The sequence below is a fragment of the Camelus ferus genome, chromosome 16, assembly GCF_009834535.1.
Source record: "Camelus ferus isolate YT-003-E chromosome 16, BCGSAC_Cfer_1.0, whole genome shotgun sequence".
Lineage (NCBI taxonomy): Eukaryota > Metazoa > Chordata > Mammalia > Artiodactyla > Camelidae > Camelus > Camelus ferus.
In genome coordinates, this window is record NC_045711.1 from 48,580,502 (window position 1) to 48,607,963 (window position 27,462).

General features: G+C 53.4%; 1 protein-coding gene across 1 annotated transcript; it reads left to right on the forward strand.

The window, feature by feature from the left end:
* The first annotated feature begins 4,019 nt into the window (after positions 1-4,019).
* ERBB2 (erb-b2 receptor tyrosine kinase 2) lies at positions 4,020-27,462 on the forward strand. The gene is made up of 27 exons (XM_032457924.1): positions 4,020-4,354; positions 10,523-10,674; positions 11,577-11,790; positions 12,531-12,665; positions 13,226-13,294; positions 13,475-13,590; positions 13,716-13,857; positions 14,660-14,779; positions 15,061-15,187; positions 17,375-17,448; positions 17,534-17,624; positions 17,864-18,063; positions 18,429-18,561; positions 18,644-18,734; positions 19,455-19,615; positions 21,119-21,166; positions 22,466-22,604; positions 22,687-22,809; positions 23,079-23,177; positions 23,751-23,936; positions 24,071-24,226; positions 24,334-24,409; positions 24,733-24,879; positions 25,280-25,377; positions 25,580-25,768; positions 26,060-26,312; positions 26,453-27,462. Exons 1-27 carry the CDS (start codon positions 4,282-4,284, stop codon positions 26,806-26,808), a joined length of 3,768 nt encoding a protein of 1,255 aa, XP_032313815.1. The 5' UTR covers positions 4,020-4,281; the 3' UTR covers positions 26,809-27,462.

Consider the following 27,462-nt stretch of genomic DNA (forward strand, 5'->3'; position numbering starts at 1 on the left):
GGTCCTGAACTTTTGAATGGACAGGAAGACCCAGTGCTTGTGAAACAAAGAATCTGCTAAAGAGATGACTCAGCGGGGCTTTCAAGGGACAAGTGTAGGGGTTGAAGGGTTGCCACCCCCACACCAAATCCTAAAATACCGTGACCAGGAACCATTCGGTCCAAATCTCTTATATCTCAGATGGCAAAGTGAAGCCTTATTCAAGGCCACACAGCCCAGATACTGCCCAAGGGAAGACCCCCTACATGGTAAGCAATCAGTACAAACACAGGGACAGCACAGGACATGGGATCACAGACAGCTGTGTGTGCACAGGCCAAGATGGAAGTCACAGGTACTTCATGCACATGATTAAAGCCAGGTGAGGCCAAGAGCACAAGAGTGTTTTTTGTCTTGGCAAAGTAGCCTAGGGAGGGGGGAAGGCAAACTCCCCAGGCTTTGGGCCTGCAATCCTGAGATGGGGGTGAGGGACTGAGGGAGGCCAGCAGTGTGCCCAGGGTCTGCTGTGTCAGTTTGGGCTCTGCTCCTTTGCTACCCTGGGGACCCAACAGCGGCTAACCCTGGGCCCAGAGAGTGGCCTCCCAGGGGTTAGGTTGCAAGCATTCTGAAAAGGCCACCTTAACAAAAGACAGTTTTTCTTATCAGAAGCTTCAAGATTATTACTCTCCTGTGGCCCCAGAGAGGCCTTGTGCCTACTCTCAGGGGAATCCTTCCAACTAATTCACACAGGCACTTTCCCAGCAAACCATGCCCTTGTGGGGTAAGCCCCAGTTTGTGGCCTGGACCTCGAACTGTGGACTGTCTCCTCCCTTTTTCTGTTTGTTTTCAGTCCTCTGACCCCAGACTGGCTGGCGAGGTAGGCAGAGAGGAGGAGACTCCGGTGCCAACACACACATAGAGCCTCCTGGTCCCCCCCCCCCCCCCCCCCCCCCCCCGTCTCAGGGGCTGGTCAATGATTGACTGGCATTTCACAGGCCGCTGGTTCCAGACCCCTGTTGACCCTTTGAGGTCAACCTCCCTAAGCCAGAGCCCCTTCCTACCTCTTCAGTGCCAGTGGTCGCCTCCACTGCTCGCAGACCCAGTACCTGCCACCTAAAGATATCTGCAGGCAGATCTCATGCACCGCCCTCTGCCCTTTGGTTTGCTGCCCTCTGTCCTTCAGACACCCCCTCCTCTGCAGCTGTCTCTCTCTCCCCAGGCCCCTCACTGGACTCTTCTGGCAAACTCTCAGGTCAGCCCAGTCCCCTGGCCCCCTCCCTTCTCCCCCTGAGGCTCCCCTCTGCCTTTGTCCCTCAGACATCCCCTTTCCTTGGCTGTCCTGCCAGGCCATGCTGGAGGGGCAGTTGAAGGGAGAAGCGAAACGGCAGCGGCAGTGCTTACCCTGCCCCCCTTCCTCTCCTCTTGTCAAACACCAGACAAGGTTTTTTCCCCTTCCTTCCTGGCTCTGAATGGGCTCATTCTTTTTGGGAAACTCAGCCCCTCTGGAGCCTCCTCCCGGGGCGTGAGTTCTGACCCCCCGCTCCTCCCCCATTCCCACTCCAGCCACCCCTCCTGCTGGCTCCGCTCTCTCTCAGCAGCCCACTAGGGCTCAGCATTGTTTCCTCCTGGGATCTGGGATACAGAGAGGGTGGGCTTGTCTGGTGGGGCAGAAGTAGGGGGTAGGGTGGGGAGGCAAGATCTTTATGGAGGAAGGGACCAGTATTCACTCAGATTTCTTGGAGGACCCCACCTCTGACTCCTCTACAGGAGCACTCAGGGAAAGTGGGTTCATATACATTTGATTCGGGGTTCTGGAGCAGAAATGGATAAAACTGAAGCCTCCTGTCTCAGTTTCTGTTACCTTGGGATCTCTTCTGCAAAAAAGTGAAAGATAATATCCCCTCCTCTGGCACCTGAGGGCTCAGTGAGATGAGGAGGGTGGCTCTAGGACAGAGAGTGGCACAGAGTAGGGGGTCCAGTAAAGGATGGCACCACAGCAACTTTCATGGCAGGATGAACCCTCCTAACACAATGGCAGGGAGCGTGGGGCCTGGGGGAGAAGGGACATCTCTAACCCTGACTCTAACACCCTGATGGTCTCTTGAAACTGCAATCTTGGGCGCCCAGTGCAAGCCCTCCAGTATGTGACCAGCAAGTGACTCTTGGAGCTGGAGCAGCATCTCCTCTCCTGGAAGGGCTGAGAGGCTGCGGGTCTGAGAAGCACTTTGACTAGGTCCTGGGCTGGGTGACAGGGTGAGGGTGAGAGGCTGGTTTTGCTGGCTATTCAGCTTTTCCCTCATTGGCCCTGAGAATGTCTTGAGCAAACTGGTTAATGTGTTTGTGAGCTTCACCCTGGAGAAAATAGGGATATTGATGTTCATCCCGAAGGGCTCTGTGCCCCATACACAGCAGAATTTCTTGACTATTTGTGACCATAATCCAAAGAATAAATCCATTGTACCTCATCATCCAGGGCACATATGCTGTTACCTACCTTACCTGTACTACATATGATACAGTGAATCTTTTCTATTCCATTCTATATCTTAAAAACAAAACAAAACAAAACTTGTCTTGATCATTAAAATTGGCTTCACAACCAAGCTTCTAGTGAATCCTGACCTGCAGTTTGAACATCGCTGGTTAGAGCTGGAGGGGGACTTCCCATGGTGTTAAGGAGATGTAAGCTTCAGGCCCCTCATTTGCAAGTATGTGTCTAATTTTGTATTCATACATTTGTTTTCCTTTTCTTAACGAGCTACCCCAAATTTCGTAAGCTTCAGACCCCACAAAACCTGGATCTGCCCAAGTATAACTAAACCTGTGACCGTTTATTGAGCAATTACCATGTGCTAAGTACTATTACTTACTATGAGCTTCAAGAGTATTATCTCCTTTAACCCCTAGCACGGTATGCCAGATGCTGTTTACAAGTGAGCAAACTAAGATCTAGAGTGGCTCGGTCACTTGCCCAAGCTCACACAGCTAACATGTGATGGAGTTGAGATTTGAACTGAGGTCATTCTGATCCCAGGGTGCCCTGTTCTCAAGTCCCCTCCTGTGAAAGTGCCGGCCTAGACCCAAGCTAGGAATAAGGAAGCAGTTTAAGAAATGCTAATGTCCTTCCTTCTCCAGTCCCCAGTAGGTGCCTCTGATCCCCTCTTGACCAGCACAGGCATCCTCTAGGCTGAGCATTCCAAATAGAGTTGCCGGATTTAGCAAATAAAAATAAAAATGCCCAGTTAAATTTGAATTTCAGATAAACAACAAATAACTTAAGTATATTTTGTGCAATTATTTCGTTAACATTTCCAACAAAAACACACCTTCTTTCCAACCCCCCTCCCCACCGCCAGCCGGGCCTTAGGAACAGGGTCAGGGGCTCCAGGTGGAATGCAAAGTGGGGAGGTGGAATTGAGCAGGCTAATAAAAGACAAGGGACAGAGAAGGATCCTTGGAGGAATTGGGTGCTGAGTGTCTGGTAAAGAAACAAGGATGTTCTTTGAAGGATTGAGATGAAGGTTTCTCCAACTTGACTCTCTCCCCAGACTTGTGGACCCCCTTAAAACCATGCTTTTCAGACTGGAAAAGATACCTAAAAGATTCAAGAAGGTATGCTAGGGAGTCCTTGAAGCCGCAGGTTAAACACAACACATTCCCTTTCTTGACTAGCAATTTTACTTGAGGATGTGGTAGTAAAACCATTATTTGATATTAAAACAAATAGGCATGTGATGGAGTAAGATGCAAACGGCAAGGAATGTTCAAGATAAAACCTGCGACTTAAAAGAAAGTTAAGGATGTTGTAAGCTAGTTTGCTCCAGATTCCCGAGGGAGGGGGCGCGATCAGCCTCCTCTGTTTTGTCGGGTTCTCCATGGAAACGGCTGAGAACTGCTGCGGGCAACCCCGGCGTCCGGGGCGCTGGGAACAACGCACCCCAGGCCTGCGCGGAGAGAGGGAGAAAGTGAAGCTGGGAGTTGCCACTCCCAGGGACTTGCTGGAATGCGGTTGGAGGGGGTGGGGGGGGGGCGAGCTGTGAGCGCGCTTGCTCCCAATCACGGGAGGAGGAGGAGGAGGCTGGAGGAGGAGGGCTGCCTTGAGGAAGTACACGAATGAAGTTGTGGAGCTGAGATTCCCCTCCATCGTGCCCACAGAGCCGAGAAGAGCCCGCGAGGCAGCCGGCCGCCCCTCCGCGGGGTGCCCTTTCCGGTGCAAGCGCCCGGCCCCCTCCCCCTCGCCCGCCCGGCGCCCTGCCCGCCTGGTCCAGCCGGAGCCATGGGGCCGGAGCCGCAGTGAGCACCATGGAGCTGGCGGCCTGGTGCCGCTGGGGGCTCCTCCTCGCCCTCCTGCCCTCCGGAGCCGCGGGCACTCAAGGTGGGTCTGGGCTGGGGAGGGCAGGGAGCGGCGACGGGACCCTGCCGCCTGGGACCCTCGCCGAAATCCCCGGGCAGGCGGAGGCACCAACCGAGATTCCCGACCCGAAGTTTCGGGCAGTCCAGGCGCTCAGAGCCGCCGGCCCTCGGCACGGAGGGACTAGAGAAGGTGGGGCAGGGGGGCGATTACACCCGGAGCCGCTCTAGATGTCCCATTCAAGGGACCGGCGTTTGCAGACTCCGCGACGGCTCCGGAACTTGTCAAAAAGTTCTCTGAAATTGTTCAGAAAGTTTCCCTCAAAGGGTGAATTGCACGGTGTGTGTGTGTGTGTGTTCGTTCTCCCCTTTCTTGAGCCCCTCAAGGTCCTCTCTCAAAGCCTTTCCAGTTGGCAGCCTCCGCCTCCAGACTGGACTGGGCTGGATTCCTGGGGGTCCCTTCTGCCCGGCCCCCTCCCCGCCCCCTTTCGGTCGAGTTAGTTACTCCAGCTTCAGCAGCGTCGGGGTGTGGAGGGGGGAGGTGGGGAAAGCAACCTGTCCAGCCGGAGCCGGGGAGCAGAGTCTGGGCGGTCGGACTTCAGAGTTGCCTCACGCTGGAGTCTGGGATGGGGGAAGGGGGAGACGTTTGTTTTGAACAAGTTTCTTTAGGGGCCGACTTCGGGGACTGTGCGCTTTGTGACATTTGGAGGGCATGGGCCTCGGAGGGGTGGTGGTGGGTTTCCTGGTCTGGGGACATAAAGTGGGAGAGCTCTGAGGGAGGGATTCCTGGGCAGGATGGAGGGAGGAGGGAGGATAAGGAATAGGACCAGATGCGGGTAGGTCCTGCCTTTTCCTGCGTTCTGGGTGTGGGGAAGGGTGCTGGGGGCGGTGGCAGTGTGTGTCTTGCCCCATCTGTCCATAACGAATAAAGCTCACTTTCGCTGGAGATACACTCTGGCCAGGTGCTGTGCATGTTTTGCCTGTGTTCCCTCCTTTAAGCTTCAGAACAATCCTCTAAGAGAAGTTCTGCTAACTAGTGTTCCCCTTTTCCAGAAATATGAAGACCTGGGCTTAAAGAGGTTAAGTAGCAGCAAGTGTGATAAATCCCAGATTGGACCTCAGGCAGTGGGAACCCCAACCACACCTTTGAAATAACGATATCCATCTACTTCGAACACTGGAGAACCCTGCTCCCTGCATCACCCAGTTGTGGGCAAGACCGAATGAGAATGGGTTCTGTAGTGGGTGGTCTCCATGGGTCAGAGAGTCCAGAGAAGGAGGGGGTGTCAGTCTGTCCGTGTGTTGCACGAGGGTCCCTCTATCAGAGCTTTGCTGTATTATCTGAGTGGCGTCTATGTGAGGGTGTTCTTGAGTTGTGTGGTCTGTGTGTTTGTGTGTCTGAGCTTTGTGTGGCCAAACAGCCATCTCCCTGCTGAACTCTGCCCTCTCAAGGAACTCCCTTAAGATCTGCTGTAAACAGCAGGAGGTGGCCCCATGCCTTCTCTCTGAGAAAGGAGCCTCCCCTTCCCTTCCCTGTTTCCCAAGCGGGCGTCTTCACCCTTGACCTTCTGCTGAGAAGAGAGAGGCCCAGCTGGGCTGTCAGCCTGAGCTGCTGCCCTCCTCACCTGAGCCTGGGAGTTGAGCAGGTGGAGAGTGGCCAGCTTGCTGCAGTGCTGGGATCTGAGGGGTCGGTTCTCCCACCCCCATGACTGATGACTGGGGGCCCCTCGTGTATCCCTCACCCCTGGGCCAGCACCTCCGGGTACAGAGAGAAATGTTGGGTGTGTTGTGCAGGGGATTGGCTAAAATGGCAGGGCCCCACCCAGCTGCCTCTAACACTCCCTGTATATGTCCGCGCTGAGGGCTGGGGCAGGAATGTGGGGGAAAAGGAGATGGAGAAAGCTCAGAGGGTTGGGATTTCCTTTTCTTAGAGGTCAAGGTTCTGTAAAGTGCAGCAAACACATCTTTGCAGAGCTCAGTTTAATTCCCAAATAATTCTCCCAACAACCTCCTTTTTTTTTTTTTTTGCTATACTTAGGAAAAGTAACCTCATTTTAATGTTCATAACAAAAATAATTGAAAAGAGGATCAACTGCAAAAAGAGAAAATATATTGTATTACAAAGTCAAATACAAAGCACTCTTCATTTTCTCTTGGTTTGGAATTACCCAGGCTCCGACTGTATGAACTTCTCTTGCTTTAACTTTTTAAAAAAAGTACCACGTACTTTCTGTATGCTATGTTCTTACCCAGTACAGTTTCATTTCTTCTCTGCAACAATCCTATAGGTGCACAAATGAGAAAACTGAAGTTCAAAGAAATGGAGTGTTTTATCCAAGGCTTCACAGTGACCCAATAATGTCCAGGGCATTTTTTGGCTCCAATGAGGAGACGTTAAGAATTGGTCAGTCTTATCCATTTGACAGGAATGCGTTAAGCAGAGCCTCAGGGACAGTCAGGTGGCTAGACTTGGGTAGAGGTGCTATTCTGTTATTCAAGTGAGTGACCTCCCTTATCTAGGCTTTAGAAAATGAGAGTGAGCTGGCTCCCTCTCCAGGTTCCCTCTTGGCTTTGGAGTCCTCTCCTTCCTTGTCCAGGCCATGTCTGTCTTCCTCTTGAGCCCTCCAGTGTGGCAGGGGACTGAGGGCAGGAGCGGGGCAGAGGCCAGGGGAACCTACAGGGCTGTGGGTGAGGGAGACAGTTGGAGTAGTGTGGGGCTGGGGCTGGGGGACTGGGGAAGGACCAGGATACTTGTGTCTGTCCCTGGGTGCTGGGATGATCTAGAAAGTGATCACCCTCCCTTCCTTGTGAGAAGCCCTTCTGGGGTGACACCCTCATCTCCTGCCAGGCCTCCTCTCCTCCCCTGCCCTGGAAAGAAAGCCTAGGGAGGGCAAGGGGTGTGTGCTCTGTTAAGGACTAGGAGCATTATTATAGCCAATGTTTGTGTTGCCCCAGCTCTGTTTACAAAGCCTTGTCACGTTTACAGACTGTTTCTGGATTCATTATCTCATTTAACTCTCATTTAATTTCTCTGCAGAGAGTAAGAGTTGTTATTGTGTTATTATCCCCTCCTTACAGCCAAGTTCAGGTTGGTAAATATTCTAGGAGTGTCTACTAAGTCACAGGCACTCTTGGGCATAGAGGTGAATCTGATTTGGCCTTTACTCTTGAGGTCCAGGGATTTAGTCAAGGTCACAGTAAGCGACCCAGTTAGGGTTCTGGACTAATGATCTGAGCCCGGTTCCCAGTCTGAAATATGGGGTGTGTGTGGTGAGTGAGTCCTGGTGTCACTAGAATGGGCTCTGGCCCTGTGGGTCTGGGGGAGATGAGCTTTGGGGAGCAGGTAGTGTTCATGGAAATCAAAGGAAGTGTTGGCTTTCATGCTGGTGGGCAAGAGAAGCCGCTGGGGCTGAAGTTCAAAAAAATGGGGGAAGCTGCTGGGAAAGAGAGAATCTACCTGAGAGCACCCCGGAGCTGGGACCAAGCCCTGCCCACTGATGTCCAGCCAGAGGGACATGGGGACCGAGACCAGCCTCTGAGCAGAGGACTGGACGCTGTGACTTCAACTGGTCCCTTTTGGTTTGGAGACTCTTGATTGGACTTCATTTATTTTTAATCCATTCATTCATCCTGAAAACATGTATGAGGGGCTCTCTGTGTGCCCTGCCTGGACTCTGGGCTGGTTCTGCCTCATATCGACTTTGCCCCGGAGATCTGGAGGTTTGGGCTCCTGAGAGGCAGGTGTTCTGGAGACAGCTCTTCTGTGTGGAATAGGATCTCCTTCCCTCCAAGAAAATCAACTGGGACAGAGTGGATATGGGGACCACGGTGAGGACTGGGGAGGGGAGATGAGTGAGGAGATGGAGGATGGGAGGGAGGTCTGGAGGGCCCTGGTGAAGGGGAGGGAGGTGGAGGTAGGGGAGGTGTCCAGAATCTTTCTTGGCTTCATGTCAGGTTGGGGGTTATTAGCATGAAAGCCTCCAGCTCCCTGGAGTAAGTTCTCAGAGCCCCAACTTTTATCATCTGTTGCAAACACTTAGTCTTAATCAGATTCGAATCAGACTCAAAACAGCCACAAACTTACTCTTGGGGCGGGGCTACTACTCTTTCTGCTCCTCCCACCCAGCCCAACTCAGCCACTCTGCCCCCCCCCCCCCCCCCCCGAGCCTGTAATGTAGTCAGTGGCATCAACAGACCTGGTGTGTATTTACCTTTGCACAGGGTGTGGGGTGGGGTGTGTGTGCAGTCAGGCCTAGTGGAAGGAATGTGGGAGCTAATGTTGGGCAGACTCAAGTTCAAATCCTGCCTCTCTTGCTCACAAGCTTTCTGATCTTGGGAGAATAACCCCTGTCAGCCTCAGTTTCCTTTTTTTGCAAAATTGGGGTTAGAGTCCCAGCCTCTGGAGTACTAGGCTCCACCCAGAGGTCCTGCCTGGCACACAGTAGGCGCTCAGTTGATGTGGTTGCCCCCAGTGTTGCCATTGTTGTTTTCCCATTGCCTGGCTACCGCAGCTGGTGTCCCTTAGAGGCGGCAGAGGGCTGCGGGGGGTGGAGACCGGCTCCAGCCCCAGCTCTGCTGGTCTCCGTCCCGGGCCTGGGCCAGGGCCTTGGGGTCTGGGCCTGGAGACAGCTGTGCCTACAAAGCAGCTGAAGCAGCCGAGGCCGGGGGAGGTCCTGGCAGCGGGCGTTATTTTGGGCCTGGCCTGCCACCCCCAGCTCTTGTTTCTCTTGGGAATCTGGGGAGGGGGGAGGGCTTGAGTTCTATTTCTGGGCCCTCCCCTTCCTCCATTTTTGCTTCCTTTCCTATCTGGCCAGGGGGTAGGAACAGAGACCACTCTGGGAGTTCCTGGGAGGCTGCCAGCTCATGGCCATTGGCTCAGGCCAGAACCCTGGTGGCTTGTCCCACCAGCCTTTCCCCCGGCTTCTGGAGGCAGGGGGTCTCACTTATTACCCCCTAGGATCTGATGTTAGGCTCCAAGTTGCTGGGAGACAAGGACCCCTGGTCTCAGACCTCGAAGTCAGCCACTGTGCTGTCCCCCTGAACCTGCACGTAGTCTAGGAGGTAGAGTGGGGACCAGCAGGAATCCCGGGCAGCTCAGGCACCTGTGGACCTCGTCTCTGGGGGTGCCCTCCTCCCACCTCCCCCGGCACACCCTCCTAGGCAAGACGCACCAGGTGATTCATCTTCTCACCGGAGCAGAAAAACGGGTTCAACTGGGCACTTTAATCTCCCCCCTGCTGGCAGGCATGTTGCCAGCTGCTGCCCAGAGTGCCCCCTTACCAAGGGTAGTTTGCCCCCCTTACAGTATCTCTGGGCTTCGTGGTCTCAGAGACACCCGGCCAGGGTAGCAGTGGGCCAGGGGGCAGTTCATCTTGATGCCCCTTGGCTGATGGCTGGCACTGGGCAGGTACACAGGACTGACATAGTGCCCTTGTGGCAGGAGTTTCTGCCAGCTGGTTCTGGAGTCTTGCCCTGAGGAGGTGGCAAGGATGAGGTACCAGCGTAGGAGTAGGCACCGCTCTGGCCCAGCACCTGCAGCCCGGGTCTGGATGCCCAGAGTTGTGGTCTAATGCTTCTTTTCTCTGCCTGGGGGAATTCCAGAGTCCCTGCAGTGACCAGGCCCCTGGGGGTCCCCATGCCCCAGCTATGACTCCAGCTGACCCTCTCCCCACTTTCTGGGTGGCATTGAGGGGGTAGGTATCCCTTGCCAGGAAGTAGGCATGTGGGCGGCATTGGAATGGGGTAGGGAGAATGCCCTGAGTTTGTCTGGGAGACGGGCAGGGGGTATCCAGAGGATTCATGATTCATCCTCGCCTCTCTTGGGGGATTTTTACCCGTTGGCCCTGAGTCGTGCCTTTGGGACAAAGGAAAGCTTTCTTTGCCAGTCAGCACCCTGGATCGGGCAGGCAAGCTCCCTAGGACTGGCACAGTGGAGGCCCCTTCAGGATAAGCAGGCTGGGCCAGGTCAGGGGAGGCTCTCCCCAATTTCCTTCCTCTTTCCAAACCTGCAGATTTTTTTTTTTTTTGCTGTTACACATTCTGCAGGTACAAGGGACATGGGAGGAGGGGTCCTTGCATTGTGCTTTCTTGCTGTCTGAGATGGCGTGACTCTGGGGGAGTGAGTGGCAGAAGTGGCCAGGTTGGAGAAGCTCACTGGGCAGTGCCCTCTGACCCATCTTCTCTCTCTGGACAGTGTGCACCGGCACGGACATGAAGCTGCGGCTCCCAGCCAGTCCCGAGACCCACCTGGACATGCTCCGCTACCTCTACCAGGGCTGTCAGGTGGTACAGGGTAACCTGGAGCTCACCTACCTGCCCGCTAACGCCAGCCTCTCCTTCCTGCAGGTGAGGCCCATAGGCAACCCAGCCAGGCCCTGCTTCCTGCTGGACTGAGCCCTCTGCTTGCAGATGGGTAGTAGAAGAGGGCTCTCCTCCCTGTACTTCCTCTTTTGCTGTGGCTCCTCAGCTGGGAAGTCCTTTCTTATGCCTAACCCCTATCCGTTCTACTGCAAGACCAGTTGACTCCCTCTCTATAATGTGGGTGGCCATGGACATCCCTGGGTGGAATGCATCTGTTTCTCTCCTCAGTTTTTTGCTCTCTTGCCAGCATGATCACCTGCCCTTGTCCAACTGCCCCAGCCTGTTCCTCTGCTTCCTGGAGTAATACAAGGACTGGTGAATTCTAGGTTCAGTTCTGCCACTGACAAGCCATGCGAATGTGGTCCAGGCATCACTGGAACTCACTTTCCCTATCTGCATATTGGGAACAATAGGCATGCTTGGACTCCCCCCTGGGGAGCTCATTTTGAAGGTCAAATAGATCAAATGGGAAATGTATGTGAAAGGTTCAGGAGCAGGAGGGAGAATGGAAAGCAGCCTCTGGGTTGTGTCCATGGCGCCCTGGAGTGGGGCCACATGTGCAGTGCTTAATCTGCCAAATCACAGACATCATCTCCTCCAGAACTTTCCTTTTCCAGATGAAGAATCTGAGGTGCAGAGATGGTGGGGCACTTGCTCAATTTACAGAGTGCTCGCCTGACCATTTTCTTTCTTGATCCAACTAGGATCTAGTCCGGGGAGGTGGGGGTCTCCATTTTATGCCTGAGGGATCAGGACTGCTCAGTGGATGGGGGCCTTGCCCAAGATCCTCAAGCACAGGGTAACCTTGAGGCGGCCTTGGTGGGGGTGATAGTGGTGTTACAGGGTCCAGGCCTGCCTCAGCCCTCCCCTACCCTGTCCCCTCCCAGGATATCCAGGAGGTGCAGGGCTACGTCCTCATCGCTCACAACCAGGTGAGTCGGGTCCCACTGCAGAGGCTGCGAATCGTGCGAGGCACCCAGCTCTTTGAGGACAACTACGCCCTGGCTGTGCTGGACAATGCAGACCTTCTGGAAAGTGCCACCCCTGCTGTAGGGGCCACCCCAGGAGGGCTACAGGAACTGCAGCTGCGAAGCCTCACAGGTGGTCATCATTATCACTGAAACTTTCTGCTGCTTATTGAGAGCTGACCAGGGCTGCTGCTGGCCATGGGGAGTCTTTGTGTGAATCAAAAGTGGGGTCCCTTTTCTGGATGGGTGCAGTTGGAGCTAGGGAAGTCACCCTTGTGAAGACTCAAAAGAGATTTCTTTTCTCAGGAAGTGACAGCTTGTGCCAGCCCACATAGTTTGATAATTAGGCCGGGTTCTTGCCCACTTCATGGTTGAGTACACATGTACAGTGAACAACCTGTGCCACTGTACACAGCAGCCCTGGAGCTGACAGTGTCCCAAACTCTGTGTGCTAGGTACTTTGCATGCATGATCCCATTTCAGTTGTGCTGTAATCTTGCAAGGGAAGCATCAATATTATTCTCATTTTACAGATGAGAAAAACGGAGGTTTACAGAGGATGTGACTTGCTTAAGGTTACGCAGTTAGTATTGGCGAGGCTGGGTTTCACATTCATTTAGCCGCTAAGCAATGTGCAGAGTAGAGGTGGGAGGAGAGGAGAGAGTGACAGGGACAACACACTCCTTCCTGGATCTCTACTTGTGCACGTGTGTTGAAGGTGGTATTGGCGGGGCTAAAAGATGCTGAAGGCGTCTTCTCTGCTCTCAGAGGAACGTAGGGCTTGGTTAAGAGGGCTGCTTCCCTTGTAGAAGGCGGGCGGGCCCCAAGATGAAAGTTAGGGAAAGAAGCCCCTGATTGTTGCTCGTCCCACAGAGATTCTGAAGGGAGGGGTCCTGATCCAGCGAAACCCCCAGCTTTGCTACCAGGACACAATTTTGTGGAAGGACATCTTCCACAAGAACAACCAGCCGGCCCTCATGCTGATAGACACCAACCGCTCGCGGGACTGTAAGCCACGCCCCCCGCCCCCCCTCCCCCCGGCAGCTGCCTCTTTCTCATGCAGCCCACCCACTCCAAGTCCTGGCTTGCTCCCCGCCCCACTCTGGCCGCCCTCCGCCGCCGTTTCCTCTTTCTCTGTGTCTCTCCATCTTTGTGGTTTTCTGTCCTATCTCATTCTAGATTGTGCCTCTGTTTTTGATTTTTTTTAATTTTATCTTCTTGGTGGTGGTGGTGGGGGGGAGGTAATTAGGTTTACTTCTTTATTTTTAGAGGAGGTACTGGGGATTGAATCCAGGACTTCATGCATGCTAAGCATGCGCTCTACCACTTGGGCTATACCATCCTCCTATTTGTTTATTTTAAGGCAGGTACTGGAGATCGAACCCAGGACCTTGTGCATGCTAGGCACGCACTCTACCACTGAGCTATATACCCTCTCCAGCACCACCCTCGCCGTGCCTCTGATTTTTGGAGTCCTCTTTTCCCGTCCGAGTCTCTCCCTCTTCCTCGCTGTGCATTCTGTCTCCTGGCCTTTGTTGCTCTCACTGTCTTTCTGTTTCTTTCCCCAGGCCCACCCTGTTCTCCAGCTTGTAAAGCTTCCCACTGCTGGGGAGAAAGTTCCGAGGACTGTCAGAGCTGTGAGTCATGGGTGGGCCAGGGGCTGGGTGGAATAAAGATGACATGGGAAGGGGGTGCCAGACTTCGGCATCTTCCCAGGGACAGGTGATCTCCCCAGAAGGTGATGCTGGTGAGAGTCTGGGGCCTGGGCTCCCGCCCAGCCCTCATCCCACCCCCTCATCCCACCCTTTTCCTGACAGTGACAGGAACCGTCTGTGCCAGTGGCTGTGCCCGCTGTAAGGGTCCGCAGCCCACTGACTGCTGCCATGAGCAGTGTGCTGCCGGCTGCACGGGCCCCAAGCACTCTGACTGCCTGGTACGTGCCCCCTGAGCCCCAGCCCTCGGGGTGCAAAGGGTGGGGCATCCCACCTGGTGCTATCCTGTGGACCCTGGCACATCAGGGCAAAACAGCCCAGTGCCCACCAGCTGCCTGTCCCCTAGGCCTGCCTCCACTTCAACCACAGCGGCATCTGTGAGCTGCATTGCCCGGCTCTGGTCACCTACAACACGGACACCTTCGAGTCCATGCCCAACCCCGAGGGCCGTTATACCTTTGGTGCCAGCTGTGTAACCGCCTGTCCTTGTGAGTGCCAGGGAGAAACGTAGTTTGAGCAGTTTTGCTGGGGAGCTTGGTTTATGTCAATGGGAACATGCTGTGAGTACTGTCTGCCCCTGGCCTTGGAGAGCTGGTGATGACAGTTCGTGATGCGCTGACTTGTTCCTTCAACAGCTGTGGCGCACGTGGCAAAAGAGTGGCAGCTAAGAGCCAGGCTCAGGAGCCAGATTGCCTGGGTTTGAGACCCAGCTCTGCTACTTACTAGTCATGTGACCTACTTTCTGTGTCTTGGTGTCCTTATCTGTTAAATGGAAGCTAAAATAATCCCATCATCATAAGGTGCTTATAAAGTTTGAATGAATTAATATTTGTAAAGCTCTTACAGCTGTGCTCAGAAGATATTAAGCACCCCTAAATGTTCATTTTTATTCTATGGTGTAGATAGATCAGAGTTTTATTTACCAGCTCCCTTCTTTACTGATGGGCATTTAGAGACTGGCCTCAGACCTGGGGACCTCTTTTCTCCTCTCACTGGAGACAGGAGTGGGCTCTTGGGTCCTGGTCGTACCCTCCCCACGATGGGTGAGAGTACAGAGTGTAGAGCCAGGCCATTTGGGCTCAGATCCTGGCTCCTCCACTTACTAGCACAATGACTGAGTAATTTAAAGAAAACTCTACTCTAGGCTGTTGTGAGGAGGAGGTGGGTATCCAGGGCTCAGGTATGTTGTAAGGGCACCCCAGTACTGGTCAATATCATACTTATTGTGCTAGCTGGGCATAGTGACACAGCTCAAGGTGGAGCATGAACACATGATCCTGATCTCCTCAGACAACTATCTGTCTACGGACGTGGGATCCTGCACCCTGGTTTGTCCCCTGAACAACCAAGAGGTGACAGCCGAGGATGGAACCCAGCGATGTGAGAAGTGCAGCAAGCCCTGTGCCCGAGGTACCCACTGGCCACCCCTTGAGCCAGGCTGCAGTTCCTGTTGCCCTACCTAGCCCACTGTCCCACCCTTCCTCAGACCCTCCCGGGACCCAGTCTTTTTCTCCCACTGACTCTACCCTGGCCCTCCCTCCCTAGACCAGTCCCACAAGTTCCCCTGTGTCTCCTGCCAATGTGGGGAGGGAGGATGTGGCTCCAGGATGGGACTGTGGACAGGACCCAGGAGTTCGAATTCCTGGTGCTCCTGTGGAGGCTGAGATGGGCCCCCTCCCCCCCCCCCCCAGTGTGCTATGGTCTGGGCATGGAACACCTGCGGGAGGTGAGGGCAGTCACCAGTGCCAATATCCAGGAGTTTACCGGCTGCAAGAAGATCTTTGGGAGCCTGGCATTTCTGCCAGAGAGCTTTGAAGGGTAAGGATACTGGTAGTTAAGGGTGGGCACACAGCCTGAGGCAGCATCAGGGCAGTCACTGAACTCTGAGCACCCCGAAGTGGGGATGGCGGGAGACAGAGGTGGAAAGGTGGGAGGCCAGGAGTGCAAAGGAAGCAAGTGGAAGACCAGAGGAAGCAGAGACTTTTGGGGGGGATTCTCATAAATACCATGTTATCCATGAACATGCACTTGTATGGGGGTCAAGCTATCCGGATAAAGTAAAATTCTTAGTGAGTTCATAGTAGTTTTATTCATAATTTCCCCAAATTGGAAATCATGCAAATGTATGTCAAGAGATAAATAATATATGAAAAAAAGATAAACAAGTTCCTACTGTATAGCACAAGGAACTATATTCAATACCTTGTAATAACCTATAATGGAAAAGAATCTGAAAAAGAATATATATATGTATGACTGAATCACTTTGCTATATACCAGAAACTAACACAACATTGTAGATCAACTCTGCTGTAATTAAGAAAAGTTTCTATCAGAGAGATTTAAAAAAAGCTGAATGAATAAATACAGTTGACCCTTGGACATCACAGATTTGAACTGTGCAGGTCCAATTAAATGCAGACTTTTTTCAATAAGTATGTACTGCAGTATTGGACAATTTGGGATTGGTTGAATCCGGAACCGTGGCTACAGAGGGCTGACTGTGAATTTATACTTGGATTTTCGGCTGTGTGGTGGGGTCGGCACCCTTAACCCAGGTGTTGTTCAAGGGTCAACTGTAAAAGGTGGTGTGTCCATACAATGAAATTCTCAGCAATAAAAGGAACAGACTACTGATATACAGAAAAACACGAATGTGTCTCAGAAACATTCTGTTGAGTGAAATAAGCCAAACAAGAGAGAGTCCACACTGTAAGATTCCCTTTGCTGTAGAACAGGCAAAACCACTCTGTGGTGAGAGAAATCAGAACAGTGTTTGTGCCAGCCTGGAAAAGGACACAATGAAAATGATAGAAATGATGGAAAGTGATAGAAATGTTCTGTATATCAGTTGGGGTGGTGGATGTGTGAGTGAATGCATTTGACAAAACTCATCAAACTGTACACCAAAAATCTGTGCAATTTGTTGTATGTGAATTATACTTCAATAAAATGTATTTAAAAAAGGAGGGGGTGGGGGAGTGTAGCTTAGCAGTAGAGTGTGTGCTTGGCATGCATGAGGTCCTGGGTTCAATCCCCCATGCCTCTGAGAAGGGAAAAAATAATAATAATAAAATAAATATTTTAAAAGGAGAAAATTCCCTTCAACACTTCCTCCAACTCTACTCCCCTTTCCAGAGGAGACCACTGGAAAGTTTGTGTGTGTCCTAGACCATTAATCCATACGTAGATACACACGCACAGAGAAACATAGTTTTAGTTATTTGATGGGGAGGGGTTGATTTAAAATGGGAGCATGTTGTGAGTACCGTCTGCCTTGGCTTTGGAGAGCTGGTCATGACAGTTCATTCATGTCCACTGCTTTGTTCTTTCAACAGCTATAGAGCAGGTGGTAGTGAAGAGTAGCAGCTAAGAGCCTAGGTTGCCTCAGCTCAAGACCCAGCTTTACCACTTGCTAGTCATGTGGCCTTCTTGCTGTGCCTCAGTTTCCTCGTTGGTTAAATGGGGGCAAAAATAGTCCCACTCTCTTAAGGTGGTTATAAAGTTTGAATGAGTTAATATTTGTAAAGCTTTTACAGCTGTGCCCAGCAGATGCTACGTGCTCTTAAATGTTAGTTTTTGTCTACTGTCTGGATAGGTCAGGGTTATATTTAACAGCTCTCCTGTTTACTGATGGGTATTTAGGTCTTTAATTTTTCAAAATTTAAATTTTAAATTTTAAAATTTAAATATTTAAAAAATTTTTAGGTTTTTTAAATTTTGGCTCTAACAGTTCTGCCTTCTACATGCCTTTGGGAACAGGGACCAGTGTCTCTCTAGGCCACATTCCTAGAAGTAGGGTTTCTAGATCAAAGGATATAAATACTGTTTTGACAGATCCTGCCAAACTAGGGCCTGGGCTTTGAAGCTCAGGATGGGAGCAGCCGGGCTTGATGGGCAAAGGGTTTAAGTGGAAGGGAGGTTGGGGAGGGTGGCAGGGCCAGCTCGGGAGTCATGCCACCCACTTCTTGTCCCTATTGACTCCTCTCCTAATCCTCCTTCTAGGGACCCAGCCTCCAACACTGGCCCCCTCCAGCCTGAGCAGCTCAGAGTGTTTGAGTCTCTGGAGGAGATCACAGGTGGGCTCTGCCTCTGAATCCTGCTCTGATGGGGCTGAGGGTCCTCGTCCTGTCCCCACACCCCTAGCCTCACCTGTGCCTGCAGGTTACCTGTACATCTCAGCATGGCCAGACAGCCTGCCTGACCTCAGTGTCTTCCAGAACCTGCGAGTAATCCGGGGACGAATTCTGCATGAGTGAGCACCGGGGGAGGGGGGCCTGATGGGGGAGGAGCTGTCCCAGGAGGCCTGGGAAAAGCTTTGGGTGTGGGGGTTTGGAGGGGGAAGCTTCCTGTTCCCCAGGGACTCCAGCAGCAACTTTTCCATGGGAGTTTATAGTGTGTGCGGGGGACAGGAGGAAGGCGAGGGCAGCCTTTGTTGACTGGGGAGGGTCAGCAGTGCACCGCCCCTGCATTTGAGCACTCCTCCTCCCACAGGGGTGCCTACTCGCTGACCCTGCAAGGGCTGGGCATCAGCTGGCTGGGGCTGCGCTCACTGCGGGAACTGGGCAGTGGGCTGGCCCTCATCCACCGCAACGCCCACCTCTGCTTCGTACACACGGTGCCCTGGGACCAGCTCTTCCGGAACCCCCACCAGGCCCTGCTCCACAGTGCTAACCGGCCAGAGGATGAGTGCGGTAAGACAGGGAGCCCAGCACCGCACGCTCCCTGTCTGCCCGCACACGGGATGCCCATGGGCCCCTGGCAGCAGCAGTCTGGGACTTCCTCATGCATGTGTCTGCCCTTCCCTGGTGCACCATTCTTGACACAGTTCTGGCTGGCCCGACCTCTTGGCATCGCTTCTAGCTGGGTCCTGCCTTGGCATCCCTCCCTTCCCTTTCCTCTCTGTTCCTGGACCGCCAGAATGCTCCTCTCCCAGCTTTGCTCAGCACCTATCCCCACCTTTCCAGCCCAGAGTGATTCCCACAGATGCTTTCCCTGGCTCACTTGGACCTGGAGCCTCCCTTAAGAGTCCCCTCTGACCCCTTCCTCCTCACTGCAGTGGGCAAGGGCCTGACCTGCCACTCGCTGTGTGCCCATGGGCATTGCTGGGGTCCGGGACCCACCCAGTGTGTCAACTGCAGCCAGTTCCTTCGGGGTCAGGAGTGCGTGGAGGAATGCCGAGTACTGCAGGGGTACGTGGGGCGGAGGAGGGGGCGGCTGGAGCAAGGCACAGGGGATCCTTCCAGACCCCTTCACCAGCCGTCTTCCCCTCAGGGTCCCCCGGGAGTACGTGAAGGACAGGCACTGTCTGCCGTGCCACCCCGAGTGTCAGCCCCAGAACGGCTCGGTGACCTGCTCTGGCTCGGTGAGGTGCTGGTGGGCCCAGAGCTGAGTGAAGGGAAATAGGGTGGGGCTGGGGGTGCTGCTAGGGGGACCTGACCAAGTCTGGTAAAATATATCCCCGAGGAGGGCTCCAAGCTCAGAGTTGAACAGTAGGAGGGTGGAAGGAGGCTGGGGTGCTGGGGAATCGTGGACCCTGAGGCCCTCCAGACCATGAGAAGGGCCCAGGGAAGCCTGCGCTCTTGGCTGTGGCTATGCCTGGGTGGTTAGACCTGGGGGCTCAGGCATCAGATCACCTGGATTCAACTCCAACCTTGGCCCCACTTCCAACCTTGGTTTGCTCATTCGTAAAATGAATAATATACTAGTACCTACCACACTGGGATGCAGTAAGAATTAACTTAAAATAGGGTTTGGCACAGTGCCTAAGCACAGGAAAAACATTTTTAAAAATAGTTACTATTATTACTTGCTGTTATACCTTAGGTAATAACCCGTCCCCCACCATCACCCTCCCCTACCCTCCCTTACCCTCCCCCCTCCCCCGTCACCAGGCCGGGGATCAGGCTTTGGGGAGCTGGGCGCGGAACAGGGGCAGCAGACTCAGCGGGTCTGGGGCTGTCCCAGGAGCAAGGTGACAAATGCTACTGGGCGGCTGGGAAGCACAAAGGGGACCCAAGGGCCTGATCCTGCTGCCCTGGGGGGGTTGGTGCCAGCCCCCCACAAGCCCTTCCTCCCCCCTCAGGAGGCTGACCAGTGTGTGGCTTGCACCCACTACAAGGATCCTCCATTCTGCGTGGCTCGCTGCCCCAGTGGTGTGAAGCCTGACCTCTCGTTCATGCCCATCTGGAAGTTCCCAGATGAGGAGGGCACGTGCCAGCCGTGCCCCATCAACTGCACCCACTCGTGAGTCTGAGGGGCTTTTCCACAGAAAGAAGGGCTTCATTCCAGGAGCCTCTCTGGGGCTCCTATTGTAAAAGTGGGACAACTCTGCTTTTACTTAACCTGAGACCCTTACTTTTTTATATCTTTTTTTTTTTCTGATCACAAAAGTGACACATGTTAAAATTTTTTAAATTAAACTGTGAAAGATAAATGAATAGTGTTAGCAATTCTATCCCACTGTTAATAATTTGCAATATTTTTCCTCCAGCTTTTTTATTGGTGCACATGCTAATGTATATATATTACTATTATAACAAATACAATCTGTTTATGTATTATTATTCTCCAGTTCTCATCTGTGCACATTCTAGTATGTATTTCTTTTTTTACCAAAATGGGATCATAGACCACACATATTGTTTGCAAATTGCTTTTCCTCACTCAACATTGCAATTTTTCTTGCAGTGTTTTTCTACCCATTTTTTTCACTTAGTTATCTTTAATTACACGTGGAACACATGCATACATTCTTGTGACACACATTTTCAGCAGTATCAAAGTATAAACATCATAAAGCAGATGTGCCCTTTCATCCACTTCCCCACCCACCCAGGCCCTCCCTTCCCTGCAGAGAACCACCAGCTTACTCCAGGTGTGTGCATCCTTCCAGACTTTTCTCTACACATTTACATCAATGTATTTTACATTTATGTTAGGTTGAGTCCTATAACATTGCTGTTTTTGCAAGTCAAAAATGACTGAGAAATGACAATTTCATCAAGCTCATCTATTTTTGAACAATTTCGTCTAACTCATATATAATCAGTTTTGGGTTTTGTGTGTGTGTGTATCTTTTAATGTAAATGGGATTGTCCTCTACATTTTGTTCTACACTTTGATCCCCTGCTCTCCCCCCACCCGTTAAGTATCTTGGCAGTCCTTTCTTGTGAGTACACATGGATCTCACCTCTTTTTTTTTTAAACTACTCAGTCTACAACATGGATGTAGTATTACTCAACCACGTCCCTGTTTGAGGGATATTGATTGAGCTTGTTTCCTTTATTTTTTTAGATTTATTTATTGCAGTCTGTTGCACTTGAGCTCCATGTATAAGTAAGCATCTTGTACATGTCCCCTAGTGTGTAGGTACTGGCATTTTTAGAGTCTGTCCTGAGAGATGGAACTGCTGGGTCACAGTATTGCCGAACTGTCCTCTGCAGAGGTTGTGCCCAATTACTACCCTGGCATCCTTTACAGAGGGAATGGCCAAACTTTTTGGATTTGATGCTCCTTTGGGTGCCCCCCACTTCCTACTCACCACAGGGAGATGTGGGGGAGCAGGGGATGCAGGTTTGCAGACTGGAGAAGGACTCCCCTGTGGGGTGAGAGACCTTGAGCCCAGTTTCTGCCTTTGTCAATAGGGATAATAAACCCAGCCACACCCACCTCCGGGAATACTGTGTGGCTGGAGTGAGTGCAGGAGGTGGTTCCCAGCCTTGTTGACGAAACTCTCTCCCCTGCAGCTGTGTGGACCTGGATGACAAGGGCTGCCCCGCCGAGCAGAGAGCCAGGTCAGCCTGGTCCCCAGGACTCATCCCACATTGCCCTGGGTGGTCACCACTGCAGAGAGGGGGTCTCCTGACATGATACATGTCCCTCCCCAGCCCATTCTTCCCGTACTGATCCTCTTTTCAATTAGCTTCAACCAGTGGGTGGAGGACCTGCTCGGGATGCTTGGGGGGCAGGGAACAGGAAAAGATGGCGAAGGACACCCAGCACCTCCCCAGCTACCCCCTCGAGTAGCCATGTGTCTCGTCAGGAACACAGGCAGTGTTCATCCAAGGCACATTGAAAAGAGAGCTCGCAGCTGCGGCACTAAGGATGGGATGATGAATTCTTAACTGGGGGCAGGGGGAGGCTTCAAGGAGGAGGTGGCATGTGAGCCAGGTCTTGAAAGAGGGTCACTTGTATTAGGAGGAAAGCAACTGGGCAGCATGGCGAGAGAGGGGTCAGGAAAGTCTAGGATGTGTTTGATGAAGGTTCTGCTGTGGTGGGCTGCTGAGTAAGCAGAGAGGGAGTAAGGGGTAAAGTCTGAGTCAGGTCAGGGCACAGGATCTCCTCACCATTAGGCCACAGGCCCTATGACGTCCATCACTGCCATCATTGGACTTGATTTCTGGGCAGCAGGGTGTTTTGGGAAGGACTTTGGGGAGAAAAAGAGATTGGAGTAGGTCCTCGGTAAGCATTTGTCCATGAAACAAACACTCACTAGAGGTCTGTGATGTGCTAGCCCTTGGTTAAGCAAGGGAGGGGGACAAGGAAGACAAGGACGTAGGGCTAGCACCAAGGAGCTCCATCTATCCCAGGAAGAGTTGAGTCTTGAAAGATCTCATGCAGAAATAGTGGTCCAGGCAGAAGAAATAGGCTGGGAAGTGCATACATCATGACCTATAGTGAAAAGTTTGGCTAGGCTATCAGAATCACTGGGTGCAGGTGCCTGGGCCCCACCCTGTACCACAATCAGAATCTCTGAGGGTGGGGCTCCAGACTTTTGCATATTAACAAGCTCCCTAGTGATTTTTGTGAGGAAGTTTGAAAATCAAGGGCTAGAGCCATGGGCAAGAGCGGAGACAACTTGGAGATGTGGGTGGAGACGGTTTTGAATACAGCAAGGAGTTTGGACTTTATTCTGGAGGTAGCAAGTAGCCAACGGATGTCTTAGAGTAGGTAAAACAGGATGGGAGCCTGTGGGTCATCCTTCCAACTTCCCTTTCCAAATACCAGTGACCTTCATGCCCCTCCATGGGACCCCCTTCGTCCCTCCTGCCCCAGACTGGTCCCCAATCCCTGACCCTGGCTCATGCCCCTAGCCCTGTGACGTCCATCATTGCCGCTGTGGTGGGCATTCTGCTGGCCGTAGTCATGGGGCTGGTCTTCGGCATCCTAATTAAGCGAAGGCGGCAGAAGATCCGGAAGTACACGATGCGGAGGCTGCTGCAGGAAACCGAGGTGAGGCGGTCTGAGGGCTTTTCTGTCGCCCTGGGGTCTGCGGCGCAGTCGGCGCCACTGACGCACCACCCCCTCACCCCAGCTGGTGGAGCCCCTGACCCCAAGCGGAGCGATGCCCAATCAAGCTCAGATGCGGATCTTGAAAGAGACGGAGCTGAGGAAGGTGAAGGTGCTTGGATCCGGAGCTTTCGGCACAGTCTACAAGGTCAGGGGTGGGGCCAAAGTCCCGGGGTGGGCGGTCCCGGAGGATGCATCAAGGTGTGGCCGAGGGTTTTGCTGGGGAAGACAGCAGCTACAGAGGCTGGAATAAGGGGAACTGGAGTGGCGAGTGGGCTGAAATAGAGCGGTTGTTGCTAAATAATGGGGTTGGCCTAAGGATGGGGAGGGGTATTGGGAGCACAAGTAACGACCCCCTGGACGACTGCAAGTTGGATCTGGCCGGCCCTCTGCCTACTCACATCTTCCTCTCTGCAGGGCATCTGGATCCCTGATGGGGAAAATGTGAAAATCCCAGTGGCCATCAAAGTGTTGAGGGAAAACACATCCCCCAAAGCCAACAAAGAAATCTTGGATGTAAGCTCTTCCACCCTATCCAGCTGGGAGTACAGGGGGCACCTCCTGGCTACAGGTCTGGGCTCTTGTCTCTGGGGGTTTTGGGAGACACTTTGGGTTTTTGTTTGTTTTTGTATTTTGGTGGGGGGAGTAGTTAGGTTTACTTATTTATTTATTTATTAGAGGAGGTACTGGGGATTGAACCCAGGACCTTGTGTATGGTAGGCATGTGCTCTACCACTTGAGCTACACCCTCCCCTGGAGATACTTTGTGATTTCCCAAACCTCTACTCTTTTTGTTTGTTTATTTTGGAGGTGGAGGTAATTGGGTTTATTTATTTATTTTTAAAGGAGATACTGGGGATTGAACTCAGGATCTCGTGCAAGCTAAGCACACACTACCACTGAGCTATACCCTCCCCCACCAAACCTCTACTCTTAACTTCCCTGGTCTGTGGGCCATGGTTCTGGTTTGTGATGAATGGGTTGGATTGGGTGAGGGTCCCCAGGCATGCCTCAGTCCTTGTGAGGGGTATATGATGGTTGGAGGTTAGTGGTTTCCCATACCCTCTCGGTGTGTACCCTTGCTCCCAGGAAGCATATGTGATGGCTGGAGTAGGCTCCCCATATGTGTCCCGCCTCCTGGGCATTTGCCTGACATCCACGGTGCAGCTGGTGACACAGCTCATGCCCTACGGCTGCCTCCTGGACCACGTCCGAGAACACCGCGGGCGCCTGGGCTCCCAGGACCTGTTGAACTGGTGTGTGCAGATTGCCAAGGTATGCACTTGAGTGACCTGCACTCTGCAAGTGCCCTTGGGAGCAAGCCTCTGTCTCCATTTAGGGCTAGGATGGGGAGGTTTCCTGGGAGAGTTTTGGCAGAGCGAGGTCCATGCAGATGCCTCTGATCCCAGGGGATGAGCTACTTGGAGGATGTGCGGCTTGTGCACAGGGACCTGGCTGCCCGCAATGTGCTGGTCAAGAGTCCCAACCACGTCAAGATTACAGACTTTGGGCTGGCTCGGCTACTGGACATTGATGAGACGGAGTACCACGCAGATGGGGGCAAGGTTAGAGGAGGGGGCAGAGTGAAGCAGGGTGGAGTGGGGTCTGGCTTCTGGGAGAACTCAGAATGCCCATCTCCCTGGTTTTAGGACTTCTTTCTCTGCTCTCCCAGGTGCCCATCAAGTGGATGGCATTGGAGTCCATTCTCCGCCGGCGGTTCACCCACCAGAGTGATGTGTGGAGCTATGGTGTGTGACAGGGTGGGTTGGGAGGGTGGACAAGGAGCCATGGCCCTGGGGGGATGTGGGTGGAAGGATGAGAGCTGGGATGGGGTGAGTTAATGAAGACGCTGTATCATGAATGTGGGAGGGAAGGAAGGGGCTGCCAGTGCTTCAATCTGCCTAGGTCTATATGCTTCCCAGGGATGGGGGAAGACTGGTATCCTGCCCCTTGGCACTGCATCTCTCCCGTCCTTCCCTCATGGTGCCAGGCTCTTGGGCAAAGCCTCTGGGGCTCAGTACACTAAAGCTCCCTCTGGCCCCCCTGCCTCTTAACCCCATCTCTGCCTCAGGTGTGACTGTGTGGGAGCTGATGACTTTTGGGGCCAAACCTTATGATGGAATCCCAGCCCGGGAGATCCCTGACCTGCTGGAGAAGGGGGAACGGCTGCCCCAGCCCCCCATCTGCACCATTGATGTCTACATGATCATGGTCAAATGTGCGTGGCTAAGCCATGTGGGCTGCTTGGAGGAGGAGTGGGAGGGTCAAGGCACCTACAAAGGGCATGGGAGGGGGCCAAGAGCAGGATGTACTTGGACCCCAGGGCTCTGATATGGTTAACGGAGCCTCAAAAGCATCTCACTTCCCTTTTACAGTACCAGTCCAGAGGCGCTATCAAGGACCAGCTAGAAAGAGACTTATGTGCAAAATAAAAAGGGGAAACTAGTAGAGATTCTCAAAGGTTCTGGCTCAGGACCTGGTCTGGTACCTCTCCTCTACCACCTAAGGGCTTTGGACTCTAGTAACTGGGGTGGTCTAGACCGGGGTAGGGGTGGAGGGGTGAGGGTGCACACAGGCTGGAGCCAGAACTGAGATGCTGAGCTCCCTCCCGCCCCCAGGTTGGATGATTGACTCTGAATGTCGGCCGAGGTTCCGGGAATTGGTGGCCGAATTCTCCCGCATGGCCAGGGACCCCCAGCGTTTTGTGGTCATCCAGGTACTGGGCCTTTCCACCCCATCCCTGCCAGTGCTAAGAGCACTTTCCCGCAGAGGGAGGAAAGGGAGACGATTCCTGGATCCCAGGCCTCAGAGCCCAGCCGTTGCCGGACTTGGCACACCTCTTGCCCTCCTTGAGCCTCCCTTAGGAGGCTGCAGGCTGGGCTGGAGAGAGGCTGCCATACTGTCTCCCTCCTCCCCAGAATGAGGACTTGGGCCCTGCCAGCCCTTTGGACAGCACCTTCTACCGCTCACTGCTGGAGGATGACGACATGGGGGATCTGGTGGATGCTGAGGAGTACCTAGTACCCCAGCAGGGCTTCTTCTGCCCAGACCCTGCCCTGGGCGCTGGGGGCACGGCCCACCGCAGGCACCGCAGCACATCCACCAGGGTCAGTGCCCCCGTCACACTGTGGTGGGTGTGTTTTGTTACCTCCCCCGACCCCAGTGGACTAGGGTCCCTCTCTCTGATGTCCCCCCAACCATCACCTCTCATGGAGAAGACCCCATTATATCTAAAAAGGATTCCTACAGCTTCCCAAGTGTGACCCTATTCTCTCCACGGTGACTATGTCATACCCCAGAGGTGACTTCTGTTTATCTCCTGTGACCCTGTCAGTTCCCATGGGGTCTCCATCCCAGATCATGAGTGATTCCCATTATGACCTTCTCTCTGTTCTCAGAGTGGCGGTGGTGAGCTGATGCTGGGGCTGGAGCCCTCTGAGGAGGAGCCCCCCAAGTCTCCACTGGCACCTTCAGAAGGGGCTGGCTCTGATGTATTTGACGGCGACTTGGGAATGGGGGCAGCCAAGGGGCTACAGACCCTCCCCCAACATGACTCCAGCCCTCTACAGCGGTACAGTGAGGACCCCACAGGACCCCTGCCTCCTGAGACCGATGGCTACGTTGCCCCTCTGACCTGCAGCCCCCAACCCGGTATGGAGTCCAGGCCCGAGATGAGAGGCTGGGAGGTGGGAGTTGGAGGTACTCGGTCCAGGGTCCACTGTGGGGGCAGCGGTAATAGTCAGGACACGTGGTTTCCTTCCCCAACAAGCTTCCTTTTCTTGTCCTTTCAGAATACGTGAACCAGCCAGAGGTTCGACCACAGCCACCCTCACCCCTAGAGGGTCCTCTGCCTCCTTCTCGACCTGCTGGTGCCACTCTGGAAAGGCCCAAGACTCTTTCCCCAGGGAAGAATGGGGTTGTCAAAGACGTTTTTGCCTTTGGGGCTGCTGTGGAGAACCCTGAGTACTTGGCACCCCAAGGCAGGGCTGCCCCTCAGTCTCGCCCTTCTCCAGCCTTCAGCCCAGCCTTTGACAACCTCTATTACTGGGACCAGGACCCATCAGAGCGGGGCGCTCCACCCAGCACCTTTGAAGGGACCCCTACAGCAGAGAACCCCGAGTACCTGGGTCTGGACGCTCCAGTATGAGCCAAAAGGCCAGGTCTGCTGAGGCTCTGCTGAACCCTCAGGGTGTGTGGAAGGCCTGACTTCTGGCCCGTGTCGGGGACAAGGCAGGGAGAGGGCCCTTGGACCACATCCAGGGGAGCCTGCCATGCCAGGAGTCTTCCTTCCTACTCCAATTCCTGGGTGGCTGAGAGTGGTTCAGCCTGGTTGGAAGAGGGGGCAGCACTGGGAGTCTTGATTAACTTTGGAGCCCTGCCTGCCCCAGCAAACTCTAGGGCCCACTGGATGCCACAGCCACAGTCTCCTTCTCTGAGGGAGCAGCTCAGCCTGATTGTCGTCTTCCAGATCCTTGGCACTGAAGGACTTAGGGGAGCTGGGCCCAGGAGGGGACGAGGCCCCACGGTGGGTGTCTAGGAGCCAGAGCAACCCATTTGGAGACTGTCCTGAGACTGCTGCCCCTGGGAAGAAGGGAGCAGCAGCAGCGCCCAGATCCAGCCCTTGTACAGAGTGCTTTTTTGGTTTTGTTTTTACTTATGTTTTTTTGTTTGTTTTTTTAAGATGAAATAAGGACTCGGTGGAGAGTGGGTACTGTGGAAGGGGGGGATCCCTGGGGTTGAGGGAGGCATGTCCCTTCTCCGTACCCACTTTCTCCATTTGCAAATATATTTTAGAAAACAG